The following is a 25058-nucleotide window of genomic DNA, read 5'->3' as shown; positions in this document are numbered from 1 at the left end:
GGCGGCGGCGGTGAAGGGGGGAGCGCGGCGGAGGAGGCGGAGCCATGGCGGGCCAGCAGTTCCAGTACGATGACAGCGGGAACACCTTCTTCTACTTCCTCACCTCCTTCGTGGGGCTCATCGTGATCCCCGCCACCTACTACCTCTGGCCGCGAGACCAGAATGCGGGTGAGTCCCATCGGCGGCCCGTCCGGGCGCGCTCTGGAGGACGCCCCGCTCCGCTCCGGGCCGCGCCGTCCTGCTCGCCGGTGCTGCCCCACGTCCCGGTGGCACCGCCCGCGCGACCCGGCCTGAGGGGCTGGGGTTGCCCGCTCGCCTGCGTGGTCCCCGGGAGTGTCGCTCGGACCCGCTCCGCATTGTTCTGGACGTCCCCAGCCTGCTGCCTCTTTGTCTTCCCCGCCTCTGCTTTTGTTGGGTGTTCTTTCTTGGAGGGAGCGGGTTAGGCTGGGACGGATGGTGATGGGGGGCGCGAGAGAAGAGTTGGCCGAGGAGGAGACGGAGCGAGCAGGCACAACTCCGCGTCCTCCGCTCCCGCCACCCTTCTTACCTTTCATTCCCTGTGTCCCTGCTGCAGCTGTTGTTACAGATGTTTGGGGGGCACCCCTGAGCTGGGTGGCATGTTTGGGACTTCCAAGTGATCTCACCAGCACCCCCCCATCACTCCCTCCTTTGCTTTTTTCATTTTGTTCAATCACTCGCGGGGGTTGGAAGAGCTGCCGTTATTCTTTTTATAAAAGCAAAAATAGTTTTTTTCCTCTCCCCCTCTGTTTCCTGTATTTTGGAGTTTCCTGTTTACAACGGAAAAGTGCAAGTATGAAGGATTAAAGCTCGATTCATTGATCGGAGTTGGGGGTCGCTAGCCCATTTGCTTTTTAGTTCTTGAGTCTTTTCACATTAAACATGGTGTCAGAATGCAACCTAAGACAGCTTCACGACCTGTTAGGGGTAGATTGTAATGTTAGGGTTGTTTGCGTTTTACTAAGACATATGGCACGAGATATTCTTAAAGCTGATGGCACTGACTGCAAGCGCCTAATGGGTTATTTCTGGTGGTGCTAACCATAATTAGTAGGTTTTGGGTATAACAGCAGCGCTGAGGAACAGTTTTCTATGCCTGCTGAGTTGCTTTTAGCTTGGGTGTGGTGATCCAGCTTGTGTACTGTACCTTGGGAAAAATTGACAATGACACTCAGAACTGGTTACACGTTGATGACAGAATTCAGTGTCCTATAAAAGTATTTAGTTACACAATAGAACTAAGTAAATTTAGGATAAAGGGCAAGGATTACATCTCTTTTGTACATTTGACAGTAAGTTTGAGTAGCAACTATTTACCCAAAGTTACTAGCCTCCCTGGTGTTTCGTTCAGTGCTGGTTTATGACATTTGCATTTCAGACTCTGTAGTTTTGTGTTTTTTCAGTGCATTTAGATAGTGTGGGTTTGGGGTAGTGGCTGTAGGTACTTTGGGTGTTACAATACAGCCACCCATGCCCAGTGTGGTGGCTCACAAATGTTATTCCAGAGGTGGAGTCAAGGTGATTGAGTTCAAGGCCACTGGCATCAGCTACAGAGTGAGTTCAAAGCCAGTCTGGCAACCTGAGACCTAGACTCAAAAATAGGCCAGCAAGATGGTCCAGCAGAACAGAAAACCAGCAGTGAGGACCAGAGAGTGGCTCACTCCCTCATAAACCTGGGCACCTGAGTTTGAACCTGGATCCCATTGGAAGAACTAAGATTAGAAACTTGTCCTGTAACATAACACATAGACACTGGTAAACACACACACCACCACCGTAATTAGAATAAAAACAATACAATTAATATCCTAGCCTTTTTTTATTTACAAAGCTAAGAATCACTTATAAAACGGTGCTTAAAGGTCTGGTAGTTGAAAGTAAAAATGTCAAGACAACTCAAAGTTTGATTTTGACTCATGTGTGTATGAGTGTTTTGCCTACATATGTGTAGGTGTAGTGCCTGGTGCCTGAGGAGGTCAGGAGATGGCTTCAGAACCTCTGGAAGTCAAGATCTGGAGTTGTGTATTCTTGTGAGTCACTGTGGGTGCTGGGAATAGAACTCAGGTCCTCTGTGAGAGCAGCAAGTGTTCCCTTATCTTCTGAGCCATCTCTCCATCCCCAAAGACAACTTTAAATGTAGTTCATAAACAATTTATTGTAGTTATACATTAGAAATTTCAAAGCAGTTACCATTATGCTGTGATTGGAGTCTTTAGTATTTTAGACAGTCTTAAGATTCTGAAATAGTTGCAGTTACCTCAGCCACTTCCTACCTTTGTTTCATTAATACTGTACTGTGACTGTGTATGCATTGTTCTTTCTGGTTTAGGTTGTTTTTTTTTTTCTTGTTTTTGTTTTTAATTATTTCCCCCCTCACATCTCTTTTATTTTTTTCCAAGACAGGGTCTCTCTGTGTAGCCTTGGCTGTCCTGGACTCACTTTGTAGACTAGGCTGGCCTCGAACTCAAAGCGATTTGCCGGCCTCTGCTTCCCCCCACCCCCTCGTGCTGGGATTAAAGGCGTGGGCCACTACACCTGGCTTTATTTCTCTCTATATATATTTTTGGCCTTCCAAGAGCCGTGATCAAAGGCATGTGCTACCATCCATGCCCAGTCTACTTATTTATTTATTTATTTTTGGTTTTTTGAGACAGGGTTTCTCTGTGTAACCTTGGCTGTCCTGGACTCCCTTTGTAGAGCAGGCTGACCTCAAACTCACAGAGATCCACCTGCCTCTGCCTCCCAAGTGCTGGGATTACAGGCGTGCGACACTACACCTGGCATTTTTTTTTAACCGGTGTGTGTGTGTGTGTGTGTGTGTGTGTGTGTGTGTGTGTGTGTTGGTGGGGAAGGGCATGTGTATGTGAGGTTGAGTTCCTCTGGCAGCCAGAACAAGGTTTCCTATTACCCTAGAGCAGGCGTTACCAGGCAGTGCTGGCCTGGCCAGTGTGGACAACAGCAACCAACCAGAGGTCTTCTGGAAGAGTGCACGTTCTCCTTTTTAGTTTAGTTTGTTTTTTGAGACTGGATTTCTCTGTGTAGCTTTGTCTGACCTAGAACTCGTTCTATGGATCAACCTGACCTCAAAACAGAGATTTGCTTGCCTCTGCCTCCGGAGTGTTAGGGTTAAAGGTGGTTGGCACCCTTCTTTCCCAATATGCCCCCCCCCATGCCTCCATGGGTGCCGTCTCTCTAGGCCCAATGTTTGTTCTTTATTATTTTTTCAAAACTGCCTGCTTTTGAAACCTGGCTTGGAGGATTACTGTGCTTTTAGGCAGGTGGTGTGCTTCAGGCATGGTCATCTGTAAGATAGAGACAGACGTCTCTTTATAGAATGAGAATGGAGAATAACTGCGCCTATGTCAGCTGTCGTCATGCCGTGACACTGCCGTCACACTCTGTGTTCATTTACTACTTAAGTGCTTAGCTTTCTTTTTTTATTGTTTGAAGAAATCAGTGAAATGTTTTAAAAGGTAACTTTATTTGCTTATATTCTCTCAAATTTGAGGATGTGAGTAGACCTCCACTTTTATCCTTTAGTACTGTAGTAGTAGGGAACTCCTACTTTAAAAGGTTTAAGATCTAGCCTAGTCTCTATTTTAGTTAGTGCTAAACTCCAACCTTCATTTCCAAGGGGTAAACATAGTGACTTGCCATAGGAACCAAGAACTGGTTACGAGGCTGTCTTGTGCACGTCTCTGAAGCTAGCCTTTGGGAGGCTGAGGCAAGAGGGTGGTGAATTGCAGGTCATTCTGGGCTACTTAGTGAGACCTTATCTCAAAACCGAAAACTCCAAGCCAACCAGGCCTCCCAAGGATGGTTTTTAGAACGGAAAAAGGTATGTGTAAATACACTTGTCAAACTATGGAAATGTCTTCATTTGGCAAATGTTTGCAGTTTTTCTGGATGATGCTACTAGGTGATAGATCAGATTTTTTTTCATTCTTTGTGTTTTTTTCTTAAGCTGAAAAAAACCAGTGCAGAAAAGCACAAAGGGGGCCAGAGAGATTGCTCTACTAGTGCTGGTTGCCAAGCTTCATAGCGTGTATTTCATATTTCGAACCCACATGGTAGAAAGAGAGAACCAACTCCATCACGTTACCCACTAAATCTACGTGTGCACCTTGGTACGTATGTACGTGTGTGTACACACATACACACACACACACACACACACTAATAAAAAGTAATTTAAAGGGCTGGATATATTGCTCAACAGTGCTTACAGAGACTCCAGTTCAGTTCCCAGTACCCATAACCACCACTCTAGCTCCAGAGGATCTGGCACCCTCTTCTGGTAAGTGAGTGAGAGTGATGCTAGAGGTTAAGATAGGGGCCGGGTGTGCCCGCCAGGATGCCTCCTAAACAGGCATGGTGGTGCTGAGAGGCTGGAGGACAGCGTCTGCTCTGCTCTGTTAGCTATTCGTTGAGTTTGAGACCTAACACCATGTATGTGTCCCTCCACTAATAATGAAATTCACCTTTAAAAACTAAAAAGCATGAAGGAATGAACAGAAAAAAAGATGATATATTTTCTCTTCTATGGATGCTTTTATTGTATTTAAACTATGAACCTTCCCACTGAATATTATTCTTGCTGTGTCCCATAAATTTTGGTATATGATGTTTTATTTTTATTCATTTTTAAAGCTTTCCGAGTTCTGATCTGTTGAATTCTTGTTTTTAGTTCTATAAATTTTTTGTTGGTTGGTAATTTTACTTGCCACTTTTTTTATTTGTTTGTTTGCTTTGTTTTTTAATGTCATTACATGTAGTCAAAGGAAAGATAATATGATAATTTGTGGCTGGACATACAGGCCATTCCCAGAAAATACCCTGTATACTGCGAGACCGGATGTTTCTGCTGTTGGGGGACTGTTTTGTGTATGACTGAGAGAACTGGTTCGTAGATTTTCTTGCTTGTTTGTTTTGTTTTGTTTTTGTTTTTTAAACTTTGGGTCCTTTCTCCATTTGTACTTACCAGCAAGCTGCTCCAAAAACGCCTGAAGAGTGACTTACTCCAGGGACTTGGAGTAGTGCCCAAGGCCTAAATTGATGAGTTAATCACAATTTAATTTAAAGTCATCTTTCAAAAAATATAAGCCTTCAAAAACAGTTGCATAGAACAGATTCTGCAATACAGTTGTCTAGGCGAGGAAGACATGTTGCCTTTCCCGTCTTCCCACATTGTCTGTGAGGATAGTTTTAGAAATAGTCCTACTTGAGGCAGTCTCCACCTGCCCCTTCAGGCAGCCTTTTTCACTTCAGCTGTTTATTAGTTCTAAGGTGAGGTGCGCTCAGTGCTCTTTGAATAGTACTTGGAGGAAATGTTAGTATTATCTGTATGAAAAACAGACCTCAGGTATGTATTCAACTTGCCTCAAGCCATAGCCATTAGGTGTAAGACTCGATGTTGGACCCAAATTACTTTTATGCCAAAGCACAGAGACGGTGGTTTAAGATGGATCTTGAAAAATAGGATGGCGTTCTGTAAGTAGGGAAACACTGCAAAGCATGGGATGTTCTGTAAATAAATGGTGAGGTTTTGACATGTGACTGGCACTTTGGACCAGGAGAGCCATTTTGAGTTTATTCCTTGTTGTGTTATTACTTAGAAAACAGTAGTGCAATGACATCTGGCTCGTTTTGCTTTTGTGAACATAGTGGACAATGGCTTAGAAGTGGGGGAGGGGGGACGAGGTGGAACTGAGAGTCCATCTCAGCTGATTTCATTGAGATGTTAGAAGTAAAAAGTGTGGCTGGATTAAAAAAGAATCTGTGTTAGCTTGGGCTGTTTATTTGTTATATATTTATATCCCTTTCACTGATTTCTGGTCCTTTGAAAGTTATTTGGTGATCAGCTCAGTTGCAGTTTGGGAATTGAATGTAGTGAAAGGATTGAGATGAACATTAAAAAAAAAGTCTATGGTGTTTTACTTGTGTGTATGTTTGTGTACCTAATGGTTATGTCCGGTGCTTCCAGAGGCCAGAAGAGGGCACTGAATTCCCTGGAACTAGTGCTACAAGTTGAGGTGAGCCATCATGTGGGTGCTGGGGATCATAACCCTGCCCTGACAGAGCAGTGAATGCTCTTACTGCTGAGTTATCTCTCTAGCCTCCCAATTTCTTTTTAAAATAGCAAGTTTAGTTATCTCAGGCTTGGTTTTATGGCTGTTTGTTCTTTTAAGTTAATAGAAAAAAAAAGTTGGTTGATATTTGCTTTGTGTTCAAAGCGATTGTGAGCTGCCATGTGGGTGCTTGTGCTCGGACTGGAACCCAGGTCCTTGTAAGAGGATCAGGTGTCCTAACCACAGAGCCATCTCTACAGTCACTCAAAGCGATGTGTTTTATGACTGTGTATGCTTAATTTAGGGCATACAATCATTTTAAGACTTTAGATCTCGAAGGGATATTAGAGATCCAAGAAACATGTAGTTGTTTAGGAAGAAATCCTGCGTATGCTATCCTGACAGAAGGGATTGGGTATGCTTAGAGGAAACCATCCAGAAACTTGGTGCAGAAGGAATTAGGGTACATTCAGGCTTTATAGATGTGACAAATATTGGATTAGTAAGTTGTAAAATTGTTATTATTTTAAGGCTAGGTTCCATACATGCTTGATCTTGGGAGAACCTGAAAAGTTAAATATTAGGTTAATTTTCTCCAATGAAAGACATTTTAAATTATATGTATATGTGTGGGTTTGTGCATATGTTATGAAGGGGTCCCAGGAGGCCAGAGGAAGGTATCTCCTTGGAGCTGGAGTTAAAAGTGGCTTTGAGCTGCCTAACATAGGCTTAGGAAATTGAACTTCTCTGCAAGAAGTGCTGTTAATTACTGAGCCATCCCTCTAGGGGCTTTCTCTTCTCCCTTTGTCTTCTTATTTTTGAGAGAGTCTTATTTTGTAGCTCTGGCTGGCCCTGAGATCTACCAGCCTCTGCCTCCTGAGTGTTGAGATTAAAGCTATGTACTACCAAGCAAGACTGACTCCTCAGACACGTATTCACTAAGTCATGCCTTTTATTCGTGCGCGCGCGTACACACACACACACACACACACACACGGAGTGGGGCAAAGAGACAGAGACAGACAGAGAGAGACAGACAGAGTAGGAACACTCTTGTGTCCTCTTTTCTTCAAGCCCAGTCTTCATATGTCACTTTAAAAATTTCCTGCATGTAGCCCAGATGTGGGGGCATAGATCTCATTGTTCAAAATTGAAACATATGACTTGAAAGTCATAAAGACCAGGTGGTAGTAGTGTATGTCTTTATTCTCAGCATTTAGGAGGCTGAAGTCTGCAGATCGCTGAGTTCAAGGTCAGCCTTGGCTACTAAGGAAATTCCTGAACAGTCAGGGCTTCACAGACAAACCCTGTCTTGAAAAAATGCCAACAAAATTTCCTGGGTCTAGTGAGATGGCCCACCAAGCCTTATGATCTGAATTTGAGTCTGGAATCCATATTGAATTCTGCAGGTTGTCCTCCACCTTCACATCCATAGTCACCTGCCAGCCTCTTCCATAAGTAAAAACCTAAAAAACCCAAAGTCAGAAGGCAAAAAACCGTGTCCCGTCATGACCACACTCTTTATCAGCGAAAAATGTTATATCATATATGCCAAGGCCACTTTGTTTCTTTGAAAGTTCTATTCATACTCTCAGGGAAAAAAAAAATCCTTACTGTTTGGAATTGTGTTTTTGTCATGGATGAAGCGGTTTTCTTGTATAGATTCCAAATCTTTTCAACTTTTGATTTTTCTTAATGTAGTTCAATCTAGTCAATGTTATTTATTTGTTGACATTAGTAGGTACAGAAAACAATAAAATGATGACTGCAATATACGTAGTCTTGTTTGGGTAACTTGCACGGGCTGTGTGGAGGATTATATTTAGATGCTTGAATTGTTATATCCAGAGCACTATAAAGAGAGTGTAAGAGGAGTGAAAACAAGTGCTGTGGAGGTTAGCTGGGTAAAGTATTTGCATCTAGTTGGGGTAATAGTAGCAAGCTAAAGGTTAGGAAAGTTTTGAATATTTAAATTTGTTTTTCAGATTTATTTTTGTATATGTGTATTGCCTTTATATGTATATGCGCGTGTATGTATGTGTCTGGTGCCCATGAAGGTTAGTAGAGAGCATTGAATCTCCTGGAACTGGCGTTGTAGGCAGATGTGAGCTGCCTTATGGGTGTTTGACTCAAACCTGGGTCCACTGGAAGAGCAGCCAGTGCGCTAACTGCTAAGCCATCTCTACAGCCCCCAAAGAAGATTTTACGAGGTATGTGGGTTTTGTGTGGCAGAGTCTGATACAGGCTTTCACTGTATATCGCAGGCTAGTATTAAACTTGGGCAATCCTTCTGCCTTAGCATTAAGAGTGCTGGTATTGAGACTGGAGAGATGGCCCAGTGGTAAAGAGCACTGGCTGCTCTTTCAGAGGGCCCAGGTTTGTTCCCAGCACCAATGTGGCAGCTTACAACCATCCATAACTCCCGTTGTAGGAGATCTGACACTCTCTTCCTAGCCTCTCCGGGCATCGGGATGCAGTGGTATATAGACAGACATGCAGGCTTACCAACAACAACAACAACAAAGCATGAACAAACGTCGGTGCAGCAGCATGAGATGTGTTCAAAAGGTACATCAGATCATTTGGAACCCAGATTCATAGAGCCAAAAAATGTGAGAAAACACAACTGAAGTCACGAGCCCCTTGTGTGCCCAGCTGAAGGGCTTATAAGTCACTTTTTGCAGCTGCACTATGTGCCCGTCAATAGACTCTTACATAATGAGAGCAAACAGAATTGAAGAAGCAGATGGACAGAATGATGTGATGGGACAGTGGTGCTAGTAGAATGTAAAGGACATGCTGCTTTCCTGGGATAGTTGCCTCCTACAGTAGGACCACACACTCCTAGGTGAGTCTTTTGTATCTGACTTGTTTCACTTAAGCACTAAGCTTTTATGTTCCTGTATGTTCTCAGTTCAAAACCCAGTTGTTTTTATGGCAGAATAATGCTTCATCAGAATATCTCACATTTTGTTCTTCTATGAAGAGTGCATAAAACTGTCTTCTTTGAGCAGTTGTGCATATCAGAGTGTTTGGATTTTCCCCAGTATAATATTTTTATTGATTATTTGGGAATTTCACTTCATATACCCCATCACACTTCACAATCCTCCCAGGTGCTGCCTGCTAATACCCCTCGCCCCAGAAAATACAAGTTGTGTTGCTCATGTGCTCGCTGGAGCATGGTCAAACTCCCAGGGGCCAGCCCCTTAAAGCAAAATGAGTCCCTTCCACATGCACCCCAGCCAGAAGCTATCAATGGGTCTGGATTCTTAGCAGCTCCTTTGAGAATGTTTTTAGGAGTAGAATTGCTAGGCCACATCCTAATCCTGTGTTTACCTTTTGGAGAACTTGCCACTATTTTCCACAGTGGCTGCATCATTTTATAAATTCTCTCTAGGGGTTTTTACATACTGTCTAATGCTTGCTACTCCCCTCCCCTGGTAATTGTAGTTATCTTAATGGACTTGAAGTGATTGTGTTTTCCTAATTCTTAATAATATTGAGGTATTTGTTTGTTTTGTATGCACTCTCAGGCCTTCTGTATGTCTTTGAAGAAACTCTCTGGCCATCTCTGTGCCTTTTCAGATCCTGTGCCCATCTTTTTGTTTTTACTTTATTTTCTTGTTCATTTGTAAGAATTGTTTGTATTCTGGATATCACTCTCTTGTTAGCTAAATCATTTACAAGTATTTTTTTCCCATTATCTCTTTACTTTCTTTCTTGCCTTTTGATGAACCCCAAACCAAAAACGCTTTAGTTTTGTTGAAGTCCAATTTATTTCCTTTTGTTTGTTTATATTATTGGGAACATATCTGAGATTCTATTGCCAATTTCAAGCTTATACAAATTTAATCATTTTTAAAAAGGAATTTAATGGCTTTGACCCTTTAAACTTTTGAATGTTTACGACTAGTTTTCGATTCAAAATCAGATAAAAAAAAATGAATCCAAGGTTTTTCTGTCACCCCTCACCTTGTGAGCCTGGTCCTGAACATACCCTGTGCAGTGCTACTGCATACTGCTTGAAACACCTCAGCTCGTATTCAGAACTCTTGTAAGTGCTGTGTTCTTAACTGTACATACAAGTTTTCTGCTTTTATAGGTGCATAATGATCTAATTATGGAAAACAAAGACAACATTCCTTATGATTATTCCTCAGCATGTTAAGTACAAGATTGGTATATCTTTGGATTGCATTGTTAAAATATACTTTAAGATTTAGTATTTTTATATTATGTACATGAGTGTTTCTCTATATATGTGTGTATGCGTGTGTGTTCTGGAGCCTGTGGAGGCCAGAAGAGCATCAGACCTGGAGTTCTGATGGTTGTGCGCCTCCATGTGGCTGTTGGAAACCTAATTGGAGTTCTCTAGAAGAGTAGAAAGTGTTCTTGCTTGCTAAGACATCAATCTAGTCCAGATGTTTGATTCAAGATTTATTTTATTGCCGGGCGTGGGAGGCACTCGACTTTCATCCCAGCACTCGGGAGGCAGAGGCAGGCGGATCACTGTGAGTTCAAGGCTAGAATGGTTTACAAAGCGTGTCTAGGGCAGCCAATGCTACACAGGGAAACCCTGTCTCAAAAACCAAAAAACAAAACAAAAAGCCAAACCAAACTAAAATTCACTTTATTTTGTGTGTGTGTACCTACCTCTACAGAGGCCAGAAGAAGGAGCCTGCTGCTTGGATCTAGAGGTAGATGTAATTGTGAGCAGCCTGACAAGGATGCTGGGAATTGAACTCAGGTCTGTTGGGTGAGAGCAGGCACTCTTAACTGCTGAGCCATCTTTCCTGCTCCTGGAATGTTTGATTTTTAAAATTGCTGTTTGGTGAGCTGACTTGAATTTTCATTTGAGAAAAAAAAGTAATCATTAAATGAATTTGGTTTGGGATTAGACAGAATTCCAATAATTTCTGAAATGGCCTTTAATATACTTACATATTACAGTATGTATTTATGCAAAGTGTAGTTATCAGTATTGATGATTATAAAAAATTAAGATTTCAAGTAATAATGAAAATGCTATATGTTCTATAGTACTAAATATTCAGCCGAGACTGAAAATAAGCAGATATATCTCATTAGTATGCAAATTGCTTTCTTCTTTAAGAAATGGTAAAAATAATACCTATACCAACAATTATTTTTAATTTTATGATTCATCAGTAAATGTTTGACCAGTATATCTATTTTATACACATATGTTCAGGGTTGTGTAAATATTTCTCAGAAAGGGGTGGTGAGTGAGTTGATGAAGCCCTGCCTTGGTGCCTCATGAATCCCTTCCTTTCCCAGCTGGAGCTTTGCTAGCCTCTTTGTGAGGAGTGCTCTTTCCTCCCTCCCCTTCCCTCCCCTTCCCCGTTACTGTTTGCTTTTCCTCTAGTGCTTTTCCTCTGGGTAGCCACATTACCTCCTCCTTGGTCCCCGTTTTCTTGGCTCAAGTGTAATCTTTAGTGACATTTTCTTTGAGCTACCTTTATCAAATTGTGATATCATCCCCAACCCATTTTCCTCTGCTATATTTACTTATTTATTGTTATTATTTTAATCCACTAGACCGTGTAGTGTGTAAGAGCAGGTGGATTTTGGATCTCATGTGAGGAGGACCCCAACTCTTCTAAGTAGTGAAGGTTGACTTTGAACTTCTTATACTGCCTCAACCTCCTACTACCCTCCTGTACATTTCTCAGAAATGCTGTTACAGACAGTTACCACCATGCTTATACAGTACTGGGTTTGGAACTTAGGGCCTCCTACATGCTGGGCAAACATTCTACCAATAGCTACACTTCTGGACCAAGACTGTTTTTGTTGTATCTTCAGTTTTCAGAAAGGTCCTGGTACATAGTAGATGTTCTCCCTAGGAATTAAAAGTTTATAATTTTCTATACATATTTATATAGTACTTAATATATTCCAAGTAGATATAAAGAGAAAAGGCATTTATTAGTGGGTAAGATAGAAAGATTTCCAGCCCTCAACAGCCTCGAGTGTAGAGGAGTCAAAAATTGGCTTTAATACTGGTTGCTTGAGAGTGGTGGTTCTTGCTAGTCTGTGGTGGCACACGCCTTTAATACCAACACTTGAGAGGAAGACACAGGTGGATTTCAGTGAATCTGGCCTGGACAACATACAAGTTCCAGAGCAGCCAGGGCTACTTGGTGAGAGCCTGTCTCCAAATAAACAACTCAGTTAATGGAAATAATGGTGGGTCCGTGGGCTGGAGAGATGGGTCTGCGGTTACATGCTCTTGCTGCTTTTGCTCACGTTTGATTCCGAGCACCACATCAGCAGCTCTCGGTTACCTGTGTCCAGTTCCAAGGGATCTTGATGCTCTCACCTGGCTTCCTTGGGCTCATGCACTCATGTACAAATCTACACAGGAACACATTTAATTAAAAATAAAGTTTTTTAAAAAAATGGTGATTTATGCGTGCTATTTGACTTTTATTACCAGGATTCATGGTTCTACCAATTACATGTGGAAAATATAAAAATTGTGTTTGTCCTGAACGTGAAGATGGTTTCTTGTTATCGTTTCTTTTTCTTTTCTTTCTTTTTTCTTTTTTCTTTTTTGTTTCTGAGACAGGGTTTCTCTGTGTAGCCTTGGCTGTCCTGGACTCACTTTGTAGACCAGGCTGGCCGCAAACTCACAGCGATCCACCTGCCTCTGCCTCCCGAGTGCTGAGATTAAAGGCGTGTGCCACCATGCCCAGCTTCTTTATTATTTTTTTTTACACAGTATAACAAACTTTTCCCCCTTTCTTTTGTGTGTGTGTGTGTGTGTGTATGTGTGTATGTATGTCTCATGTAGCCCAGGCTAAATGTTTAGGAAGCTGAGAGTCAAACAGCGTAGTTCTGACTGATAAAAGAGCTCCTAAGGAAGGATCACATCTTGGGACTCACTCTAGAAGCCAGAGTGAGACTGGTACCCCATCTCTTCCTAGGGCATGCCCTAGTAGTTCAAGGATCTCTCAGCATGCTCTGCCTCTCAGATTTCATATCACTTCCCGGTATTGATGCCCTAGAGAGAAGCTTTTGATTCTCCTGCCAAATGTAATTTAGTATCTTGTCTTCTTTCATTCTAAAGCACAAAAACCTTTTTGCCATTTTATTTCTGGTAACTTTTGGGGGGGGGGTTAAACTTTGTTTCACTTGACTTTAGCATATAATCAGTTGTCTCAAATTCTTTTTTTGTTCCTAAATTTTATTTATGAATTCATACAAAACATTATAGACCAATACATCTTAATCCTCTTCTTCCTACCCTTAGTCTTGGTTAATCTGGAAGTCACACAGTTAATAGCTCTCTTTGTGATTGACAACAGTGTCCAACCAGGCTCAGAATTGTACTTCAGATATTTTTTGGGGTAATAGTTCATGTACCTTTGGACAAAGTTACCTCAGAAGTGACTGATCTTGCTCTGTTGGATGGTAACAAACCCACCAAAATTCCCAGCTTTCCAGTTCACCTTGATGCTTTCCAGGAGGAATTGTTTAAAACCGGAGCATCCACAACAGTTAGCAGTCAGTATATACCTATGTTCTTAATGTTAAGTACTTCACTGAAAGGTCGGAATGAAATAATTTATATATGTAGCAAATACTAAGTATCATCTACCAAGCCGTGAACAATACAGACATCATTGTAATGATGGCTACTTCCTGGGAGTTTGAGGAAATGAGTAATTGGCAGTTTACATGTAAACCATCAAAATGCCACATACTGATAAGTGCTGTGCTGTTCACATGCCATCCTGAAAACATTCCCAACAGTTGAGAGCTGAAGGACAAAAAGGAGCCTAGTCATTTAATGTTCTGTGTTAGCTTGAGAAAAGCCTATTTTAGGCTAAGGAAACAATTGTGTATGAAAGCTTTTGAGAGAAGTGTTTGACATGTTCTAAGAACAAAGGAGATTAAAGTGGCACATGAGGAAAATCGTCTGGGATGAAGAGTCATAGGCTTTGTCTCCGACTCAGGTATGTCTGTAAGAAGCTTGGATTTCATCTTAAGAGCATTTAGGCCGGGCGTGGTGGTGCATGCCTTTAATCCCAGCACTCGGGAGGCAAGACCTGCCTGGTCTACAAAGCGAGTCCAGGACAACTAAGGCTGCACAGAGAAACCCTGTCGAGGGGCGGGGGAAAAGAGCATTTGGGAGCTATGGAAGAGTTTTAGGCGTCTGATAGATGGTCTGATCTGCTAGTTCTTACTAAACACAAGATAAAAAAATATAGCTATTTACTTTTATTTGTCTACGTTAGTGTATCCCACATGTGTGGATGCCTTTGGAGACCAGAGTAGGTCTTTGGGTCCCCTAGATCTGGAGTTCTAGGTGGTTATGAGCTGCTAGATACAAGTGCTAGGAGACAAACTTGGGTTCTCTTGGAAGAGCAGGAAGTACTCTTAATGCACAGATCCATCTGTCCAGGCCCGATTTTCTATTTCTTGATAAGATGGGGAAAAAAGTGTTTTGATCAACTTGATTGTCCTTTTATGGATAGTCATATTTTCTTAAGATGTTTAATTTATAAATTTGCTTATCTCTTTAAAACCACATAATTACCTCTTTTAGATTTATTTTGTGAGTGTCTTGCTTTATGCATGCACGAGCACATTGTGCATGTCTGGTGCTGAGTGAGATCAAGAGAGGCTGTTGCATCCTCTGGGACGAGCGTTACAGTCGACTGAGCCAACATGTGCCTTCTTTAAGAGCAGCAGCACTCTGAAACTGCTGAGCCATCTCTGGCCCCTCAAGAAACAGTTATTTTCAAGTTCCCTACATAGTCAATGTTACTGTCAAAAAAAAAAGTTTCTTTGGATGACTTTTTTTGTTGTTTTTTAAATTTGTATTATGTGTATGGGTGTTTTGCTGGCATGTATGTCTTTGTACTACACGCATGCCTGGTACTGGCAGAGACCAGAAGAAAACATTTGATACTTTGGCACTGGTGTTACCGATGGTTGCTAAATTGCCATATGGGTGCTAGGAATTGAACCTGTGACTGCTAGAATAGCCAGTGCTCTCAATTAATGAGCCATCTCTTCAGCCCCAGTCGTTGTTGTTGTTGTTATTATTATTATTTTATTTTTTAAAATTAGGATCTTTGTATATTATCTAGATTGGCCTCAAACTCCTAGGTTTAAGTGATCATTGAATCTCAGTTCCCTGGTTAGTTGGAATTCTAGGCAAATACCCCAGTGCTTGCTCTTTAGAGCTATTTTGAGTCACCTAATAGTTTTTTAGACTGGATAGCCAAGCATGTCGCCACATGCAGTAATTTGGAAGGCAGAGACAGGACAATCAGGAGTTTGAGGCCAATTTGAACTACCTGAGACCCTGTCTCAAACCCAGAAAAATGATTTCATTTGTGTTAGGGATATAGTGCTTTTGGATTTGGATTTGAATGCGGTCCTGGAAATTTCCCCTCAAGTGGTAAATGTAGCATTATACTACGTTAATTATATGCTTTTGACCTTTGTACTATAACCACACATTGCATTTAGAAATACTTATTTTATCTATGTCTATGGTTGTGTGTGTGTATGTGCACATGTGTATGGGTGCCCACAGGAAAAGACACTAGAGCTCCTGCAGCTGGAATGACAGGTTGTTGTGAGCACCCTGCTGTGAGTACTGGGAACTGACCCCAGGTCCTCTGTTAAGAGCAGCAAGTGCTCGTAATTGATGAGTCATCTCTCCTGCCCCAGTCATGGTATTATTAAAGTGGATTTTACAAACTTTGCTTACAGTGCCAACCAGTACTTAGAGTTGAGAATACCCCTTGGGATGATCATGTCATGTCTGGTATTGATTTGCCCTTAGATGGCATGCAAAAAAGGGCAGACAAACATTCATTAGGATTATTCTGGGCTTTCTTCAGGCCGTTTGTTGTTGATGTTTGGCTTTAAATGTTTTAAAATATCCGGGCATGGTGGCGCACGCCTTTAATCCCAGCACTCGGGAGGCAGAGGCAGGTGTATTGCTGTGAGTTCGAGGCCAGCCTGGTCTACAAATCTAGGACAACCAAGGCTACACAGAGAAACCCTGTCTCAAAACAAAACAAAAATAAAGTTTTAAAATAAGATTCTCTTTTTATCTGAAGAATATTTTTAGAGAATTGGGAAGAGATGATTATTGTTTCTTAAACCCTTGTTGGCTTTAAATCCAACCTTCCTGTCTTCTCTCTGTGTCCTCAATTTTCAAGCCATATCATCTTTAATTTGATGAACTCTTTATGAGAAGGAGGGGTTAAAATTGGAAGCAGTTTTGTCTTCCAGGCAGCATTCAATAGTGTCTGGAGTGGTGCTTTGTGCATCCCACCCTCCCCCCGCCACGCCTCCTCTTTAGTGTGGCGCTTTGCTCGTATGTATGTTAGTGCACCATTTTATGCAAAACCTGGAGAGGTCACAAGGGAATTTCAGGTCTCCTGCAACTGTAGTTACTGATGGTTGAGCCATCATGAGCTTGCTGGGAACTGAACCCAGCAGTAAGTGGTCTTGGGCACTAGCCATCTCTCCAGCCCCACCCAGTGCCCCAGTCGGGTACTCTTGGCACTTAGCTGTTAATACGTAATAATGATAAACCATAGTGTACAGGCTAACCATTGACAACAAAGAACTGACTTCAAGATATCACTAATGCTGAGGTTTAAAACGCCTGTTCTGTAGTTCTTGTTTTAGTACCATAAAAGGAAAGAAAATTAAAGTAGGTGAATATATTGCATAATTACATGCTGCTGTCCAGTCAGTTGCTAGCTTTAGGAAGACAGTCTTGCGCTTGATCTATTTGAACAGCTTGCAGTTTTGTCAAAGCTTCCTGGGGATTGGGAGGCTTCTGGTGGTGGGTGGTCTCACACTGCTCTTACAAGATGCACTCTGTGCTTAGTTACCTCCTGTGTTCTCTTCTTCAGTGTCAGCATTTGCCAGGTAGATGAACCCAAATCTGCATTCCCATTTAGATTAATCTGATTGTGGGCTGTGTGGTGGGGATGGTAAGCAAGTTAATAGTGACACTTATGTCTTTTCCATATAAAAATGGTTCTAAACCAGCCAGGACAAAAGAAAAACCTCCCAAATAAAGATGTAATGGAAAAATAAAATTAAAGAAAGGTGTAAAGGAATCTTTGGTTTCTGTTATTCTATTCTGTGGTTAGAATGGCTAGACCATTTTTATTTGTGGCCTAGAGCTGTGATTCTCAGTTTTCCACTCCGTAATATCTCATGCTTTTCCTCTTTTCAAACATTTTGGAAAAACAAACTACTGTTGTAGAAAAACTTGCTTGTCTGTTATATTGGTGTGATGAAACACTGTGATTAAAGTAATTTATAGAAGGAATGTCTATTTGGCTTATGCTTCTGAGGGATAGGAGCCTGTGTGTAGTGGGGAAGCATGACAGCGAGCAGCAGGCTAGAGCAGGAGGCTGAGGCTGCACATCCTCAGCTCCAAAGAGGAAGCAGAGCGTGAACTCAAAATGGTGTGAGAATCTTTAGAGTCTCAAAACCTACCTCCAGTGACATACCTCCTCCAAGAAGGCCAAGCAGTGTCATCACTTGGGGACCAAGTATCAAAACATCTGAGTCTATGGGACATTCGCATTCAAACCGCCACACCTGTTTTTGTTTTTAAATTGATTAAAAAAACTGTAGACAGTAAACAGGTATTGCCCAAGTGAGGTAACACAGTGTTAGTGAGATGTAGAGAAACCCCAGATAACTAGAAAACTGACATTCTTAAACTTCTTGGGGTGCAGCTGGTCATGGTCACGCACATCTTTATTCCCAGCACTCAGGAGGCAGAGGCAGGTGTGAGTTCGAGGCCAGCCTAGTCTACAAAGTGGGTCCAGGACAGTCAAGGCTACACAGAGAAACCCTGTCTTGGAAAAACAAAACAAAACAAAAAAAACAAACAAAACCCGAAAACTTCTTGGAATGCTGAATGTTATCTTTAATTCTTTTTATTTATTTATTTATTTATTTATTTATTTATTTATTTATATTTTTTATTAATTTATTCTTGTTACATCTCAATGGTTATCCCATCCCTTGTATCCTCCCATTCTTCCCTCCCTCCCATTTCTCCCTTATTCCCCTCCCCTATGACTGTGACTGAGGGGGACCTCCTCCCCCTGTATATGCTCATAGGGTATCAAGTCTCTTCTTGGTAACCTGCTGTACTTCCTCTGAGTGCCACCAGGTCTCCCCCTCCAGGGGACATGGTCAAATGTGAGGCACCAGAGTACGTGAGAAAGTCATATCCCACTCTCCACTCAACTGTGGAGAATGTTCTGACCATTGGCTAGATCTGGGTAGGGGTTTGAAGTTTACTGCCTGTATTGTCCTTGGCTGGTGCCTTAGTTTGAGCAGGACCCCTGGGCCCAAATCTGCCTATCATAATGTTCTACTTGTAGGTTTCTAGGACCCTCTGGATCCTTCTACTTTGCTATTCTCCCATGCTTCTCTCATCTAGAGTCCCAATAGGATGTGCTCCCCTCTGTCCCAGTTTCCTGGTAAGTGAAGGCTTTCGTGGGACATGCCCCTTGGGCTAGTATGCATATCTTTAATTCTTATCACTATTTTCTGGACACCTTAAGAATTAGGAAGTACTTAAGGAATTACTATTTAGGAAAAAACAACATGCTGGGTGTGGTGGCTCACTCCTTTAATCCCAGCACTTGGGAGGCAGAGTTAGGCAGATCGCTGTGAGTTCCAGGCCAGCCTGGTCTACAAAGCGAGCCTAAGATAGTCAAGGCTGCACAGAGAAACCCTCTCTTGAAAAAACAAACAAAAAGGAAAAAAAAAAAAAAAAAAAAAGAGAGAGAGAGAAAAAAGCAACACATCTTTTTTTTTCCTTTTAAATAGCTTGTAATATATTGCATGTATCATTTTCTTTTTAAGGTTGGTAACTTACAGGTATGTTTAAAAATTATTTCTTGGTAGTTTTCATAGTCTTTAAGTTATCAAAGATGTACTCATATACTTATTTTAACTAAAAAATAAAATCAGATCTTTTTTTGACAGTTCTATTCAGGTGATAGTTTTTGCCAGTTAGGTTTTAATGATATATTTTTCCTATATATTTTTTTAATTTTAGAAACCTTATTAAAAAATTACCTTGTAAATAAGTAAAATATTACAGGCCAAAACTGACCAGACCGAAAAGTTCGTACAGTATAGTGAAATTCTGGTTGGAATAGGTATTTGGAATGTAACCTGTGGAGCTTGACATTTACACTTTCAGTATCAAAATATATTATGTAATTAGCCATCACCAAAACCAGAAAATTGAGGGCAGAATTAGAACTAGAAAACCAACTAGCTTTATATTCTCTTTCATAGCGTGTATCTATAAAGGGAAAACTTGGCGTCCTTTTCTTTTAAGGAACAATTGCTTTAAGAACCATATGTTAGGGTCTGGAGGGATGGAGCAACAGTTGAGAGTGCTCATTCTTGCAGGGAATCCTGCTTTGATTCCTAGCCCTACATGGCAGCTCACAACCATCCACAACTCCAGTTCCAGGAGAATCTGATGCCCTCTTCTGACCTCTGTAGGAAGAAAGCATACCTGTGCCTGCAAGCAAGCAAGGCACTCATATACATAAAACAAAAATTTTTTTAGTGTTAAAAAAAAAAACTTACAAAAGGATAGGTTTCTTTGACTTGAGGTCACCATACAAATTTGGAATGTGCTCTGTGAATTTTTAATTGTACTGCAAATTTAAATACTATTATGTTACTATGCAGCTGTCTTTTATAATACTTACTGATTGACTGAAATATTCTTTCAAAAGGCTAAGATATTTTCTCTAGGGTCAGAGGGCATGGCTTGTAAGATGTGGGTACATATTTTGCAAGGCCGAAGACCATTTATATGTTCTTCCTTTGATTAGATGAAGCTGTCTGGTACATAGACTTCAGCATTATTATTATAAGATCTTATAAAGGGGTTTTCAGTTTTATACTTGAAAATGGAAGTCTATTGAAACTTAATGAAAAACATTAAAGTTGTACAGTGATATATTTTTTAAGTTCATAATTTAACCATGAAAATCAGGAAATTTTAACATTACTTTATCTTTTGTTATTTGTCTTAGTGATTTTCTTTGTAGCAAAAATTCAAATTCAGAACTATACATTACATTTAGTTGATATGTGTCTTTAGTCTGGAATAGTTCTTTATCGTCTCCTGGCTTTAAATACTACAGGCCAATTATCTAGTAGAGTGAACTTATTTTATATCTGATGAGTCTGTTCTTTTCATTGCATTTTGTCAGGTGGTGTGTAATTTTAGTTTGATCTTTTATTGGTATTGTTCACTGCTCACTTGAAGTATTGTCTATCAGGTTTTTTTTTTTTTTCTGTTGTAACATCATCACATAGTGGCTTAAAACAACACAGGTTTATTTTTGTATAGTTTTAGATGCTAGAAGTACAGTGGGTTCTACTAGAAAGTAATGATATTGCTAGGGTTGTTCCTTCTGGAGACCTTGAAATAGAATTTGCTGGCCTTTTCTAGCTTCTAGAGACTGTATTCCTTGACTTAAGGCCCCTTACACATCTTCAAAAGAGCATCAGTCTGACCTTTGGGTTCATTGTTCCCTCACTTTCTGTCTTTAGCTCCTGTGGAGCTCCTGCCTCATTACACCTGCACCTTCTAGGATAACCTCCCACTTCAAGATGTCATTTAAGATGCTTACTAGTTTCTTGTGTGATGATGTTACCTTATTGGGAAGCATGCTTCCATATTGGAAAGCCATTCTTTCCTCTGTGGTAATTAATATTTGGTGGGAAGGTATAGAGATTTTTGGTTTTTGTGTATTGAGATTTCTCATTCCTATTGTTTAGAAGCCAAAATCTGGGTACCATTATCACAGCTGTTAGGATTTTGCTGTCTGAGTCCCTCTTAGTACACAGAGGTAGGAAATTCTAAGGGATTTTTAAAGAATGCAGTGTCAGTATATCTATATTAATTCATGTTGGTACCTTGAATTCCAGACTAACAGTCCAGGTTTAGTCTTTCTCTCCAACCCCCCCCCCCCCTTCTTCTCTGACAGGGAAAACTGGATTTTAGTTTTTGATACTTTGACTTTTTTGGTCGGTCTACCTGCGTATATAAGAGTCTCCTGTTACCACCTCTTATTCTACCTTCTTCTGTCTTCATTACATTGGTACTCCTGCCAGGTAGCATAATAAATGCCTTTGTCACACTATTTGCTAATAGGGCAGTTGAACTTCCTCTTTGGTGGATTTTTTGTTTTTATTATTTTTAATGTAAGGGTGCTTTGTTTTTTTATTTTGTGAGGCAGAGTTTCTCTATTTAGTCCTGGCTGTCCAGGAGCTACCTCTGTAGGCTAGTTTGATGGCCTTGGATTCACAGAGATCTGCCTGCCTCTGCTTGTCTGTCAGCCTCCCCCTCCCAAGTGCTGGGATTAAAGGTGTATGCCACCACTCCTGGCTTGTAAGGGTGTTTACCTGCATCTTGTCTTGTGAACCATGTGTGGGCAGTGCCCACAGAGGACTGAAGAAGGTGTCAGCTCCCTAGAGACTGCAGTTACAGATGGTTGTGAGCTGCCATGTAGGAAATTGAACCTAGATCCTCTGGAAGAGTAGCCAGTACTTTTAACCCCTGAGCCATCACTTCAGCCCTCAGTGTGGTATTAAAGAATTCCAAACATGAGAGATATATGCCAAAGTCTTTTTAAAAATTCTATTTATTTGTGCATGCCTTGGCACACACATGGAAGTTGGGAGAACCTATAGGAGCTGTTTCTCTACTTCCAGCATATGGGCCCCAGGGATGGAACATAGGATGCCTGGCTTGCTGGTCAGTGCCTTTCCTTACTGAATACCTACCTCAGTGGCCCTCTGTGCCAAACTGTGTTGCTTACCTATTATCTCATGAGGGGTGTCAGTTTTATATATGCTTTAAAAATATGGTAAATAACAACAAAACCCAAGAAAATAAAAACAACAGAATTAGCCCAGCTGGACTGAGGTTACATGATCTTAGCTTTGTTGGGAACAGCCCAGGCATTGTGACTATAGGAGCTGTGGGAGTTGAGCGTGTCTTTTTCTTTTCATAAGATGCTTTGTTATGCTGACCTTAGTGGCACTGGTATCATAGAGCTTCTTCACAGCCCATTTGAACCATCTCTTCAGTGCTTTAAATTGGAACTATTTAATCAGAGTTTAGTGAAACAGTACATGACATTTTAGGTTTGGTTAAAAATTTTAATTGAAGCCAGGTGTGGTGGCGCATGCCTTTAATCCCAACATTTGGAGAGGCACTGGGATCTCTGTGAGTTTGAGGCCAGCCTGGTCTACAAAGTGAGTCCAGGCCAGCCAAGGCTACACAGAATAACCTTGGTCTTGGGGAAAATTTTTTTAATTGAATTTTTTCATCAAATTGTAGCTTTTCATAGTGACCAAAAACTTTCATCATAACTCTTAGACAAACCCATCTTTAGTTCTTCCAGTTTTGACCTACTTTCCCATTTAACATAAAATAATTAAAGCTTGTGATACTGGATTTTATTGTCCACTGTTGTTTCAGCTATGAGTTGATTTTCATGTTAAAACTACGAATTCTGTTAGTTTTACATTTTCAGTAGATAAAGTTCTGAACCTTGTTGGTTAGACTATAGCTTATGAGGTAATTGTTTCCGTACTTGAAGAATATTGCTTCTTCTTGGTTCCTAAATAAACATATTTTAACTTTTATATTTTCTTGTTCTGTACAAGGAGAGAATAAGATAATAGGATAATTGATTATATGATCAAGACACCATAGGTTCAGATTAGTTTCAAAATTTTTAGAGACGCTTCACATGAAAAACATTTGTTTCTTAGTTTAAAATTTCCAGCTATTATTTGATGTGATAGACACCTTAGCATAGCTGATGAATTTTTACAAGGATTATATAAATATGCAGGACTTGATGTTTTGGCAAAATGTTAGGGTAGTAATGAAGCTTAGTATGATATTAACTGGTTTAGCGTTAATAATTTTAACTCGTCTTTTTTTTCTTGACAGAGCAAATTCGATTAAAGAATATCAGAAAAGTATATGGAAGATGTATGTGGTATCGTTTACGGTTATTAAAACCCCAGCCAAATATTATTCCTACAGTAAAGTAAGTAATGGATTTCAATAACAAAACATACTAAGTACTTACTCTTTGCTAAGTCTCAAGAATTAGGGAATCCGAGGATGGCTTACATGTGAGACTGAAGAAATTGTAAGTTTGAGAGCTGTGAGCAAATTAGAAGTCAAAATGAAAAGGGTATGGGAGTCAGCTCTTGTATGAAGGTGGTATATATCATGTGCCAGGACTGGAGTTTTATGTTGAGGTCATCAAGATTTCAAAGACTGCCATGATCAGATGTGTATTTTAAGGTGGTAAATAAAATGTCGTGCATGTGTTACAGATGCTCAATATGTTTATTTGATTCTGTATTAACTTGTGTTTATGGTTTCCCTTAAGCTGAGGATAAGAAGTGAGTTGATTTGGCCAGGATCATGCAGTGAATAGTGGTGGAACAGGACCTCATCCCCCTTAATTTTGGCCGGCTCGTTGCTTAGGCAAGCCACTAGCACGAGTTTGATTCTGTGTGCTGCACACTGGCTTCACGTCAGTCACTAGTGTCTGCGGCGGGAACTGGAGAAGAGTGTCTGGTGAATTACCACATTAGTCTGCTTGAAAGAAAATCTAGTAGATGATTAAGAGTTGAACATGTTATTTTCAATCTGGTTTTGAATAATGAGGTTTTAAACACAGTTGTATTACTTCAGAGGATTGAAATAAGATTTTAGAGGGAAGGATCATTTTTGGATAGAGAGCGAGTCTGGGCTTCAGTGGTTTTATTCAGTGATGTGAAGCTAAAGGCAAAGTTAGCTCCAAGACCAACAAACCTTTCTGTCCACGTTTGCTGTTATTCTCATTTTAAATTAAAATTTTATAAACACATACTTTTTCTTCACACCCCCCGCGTGTCTTTCTGAGATTAGCTATGTAGCTCGGGCTGGCCTGTCAGGAATCTACCTGCCTATATCTGCCAAGTTCCTGAGGATTCAGAGTTAGTACCACCACTCCCAGGTTTAGGCTGATATTTCTGCTTCTTAGCTCAACCCCCAATGCATTTTTGCTTCAGGCACCTAAACCTCCATTTTTGTTTCTGGCTGAGTTTTTTGTTTGTTTCCTTGCTTTTTTTGTTTTGTTGTTTTGAGACCGAGTTTCTCTGTGTAGCCTTGGCTGTCCTGGACTTGATTTGTAAACCAGGCTGGCCTCAAACTCAGAAAGATCTGCCTGCCTGTGCCTCTAAGAGTGCTGAGATTTCATGTGTGTTCCACTACACCCTGCTTGTTGTTGGGTTTTTTTTTTTTTATTTTAAATTTATTGTGTGTGTGTGTGATGTGTATGTGGGTATACATGTGCTGCTACATCAGTGTGCAGGGCAGAGGACAGCTTTGTGGATTGTTTTACTTTTTTCTTTCTACATCTTTCTGAGGGTTCTGGGAATTGAACTCAGATTGCTAGGCTTCTGAATCAGATGCTTTTCCTCATGAGTCTTCCCATCAGCCTTGTACCTCAGTTTTCAAGGAAAAAAAAAGTTGGAGGCCTTTTCAGTAAGAAATAAATTATTTCTCTAACTCAAAATGAAGGTCAGAGAATGACTAAGTAGATTCTGGTTACAACTTAGATAAAATTGGAAATTATGAAAACTTTTTCTACTTTATATTATATAGTGCTTCTTTTCGGATAGTATCTCTGATACCAAGCCAAGTATTTTTGGGAAGTTGCTTTCAAATTACATTTAAAATATGGTTAAAAAAATACAGAAGACTTTCTAAGTTAATTTACTGAATCTACATGTAAGGGAATATTTGTCTTTTTAGAGAAACTATATTTTTAAAGAAAATTGGACACATAGCATAATTACTATGGTTTTCCCTTTTGTTTTGGCACTCTG

General features: G+C 40.7%; 1 protein-coding gene across 3 annotated transcripts in view; it reads left to right on the top strand.

The window, feature by feature from the left end:
* Positions 1-25058, top strand: part of Sec63 (SEC63 homolog, protein translocation regulator) — a 68210-nt gene continuing 43152 nt past the window's right edge. For 2 of the 3 annotated variants that reach the window (XM_051164161.1, XM_051164160.1), the window contains exons 1-2: positions 1-168; positions 23122-23221. In XM_051164161.1, coding sequence (XP_051020118.1) covers positions 45-168; positions 23122-23221 — 224 coding nt within the window. In that variant the 5' untranslated portion in view covers positions 1-44. The remainder of the gene's footprint in view (positions 169-23121; positions 23222-25058) is intronic. The other variant, XM_051164162.1, reaches the window with a different exon arrangement.

The sequence above is a fragment of the Acomys russatus genome, chromosome 21, assembly GCF_903995435.1.
Source record: "Acomys russatus chromosome 21, mAcoRus1.1, whole genome shotgun sequence".
Classification (NCBI taxonomy): domain Eukaryota; kingdom Metazoa; phylum Chordata; class Mammalia; order Rodentia; family Muridae; genus Acomys; species Acomys russatus.
This window is presented reverse-complemented; position numbering and strand designations above follow the sequence as displayed.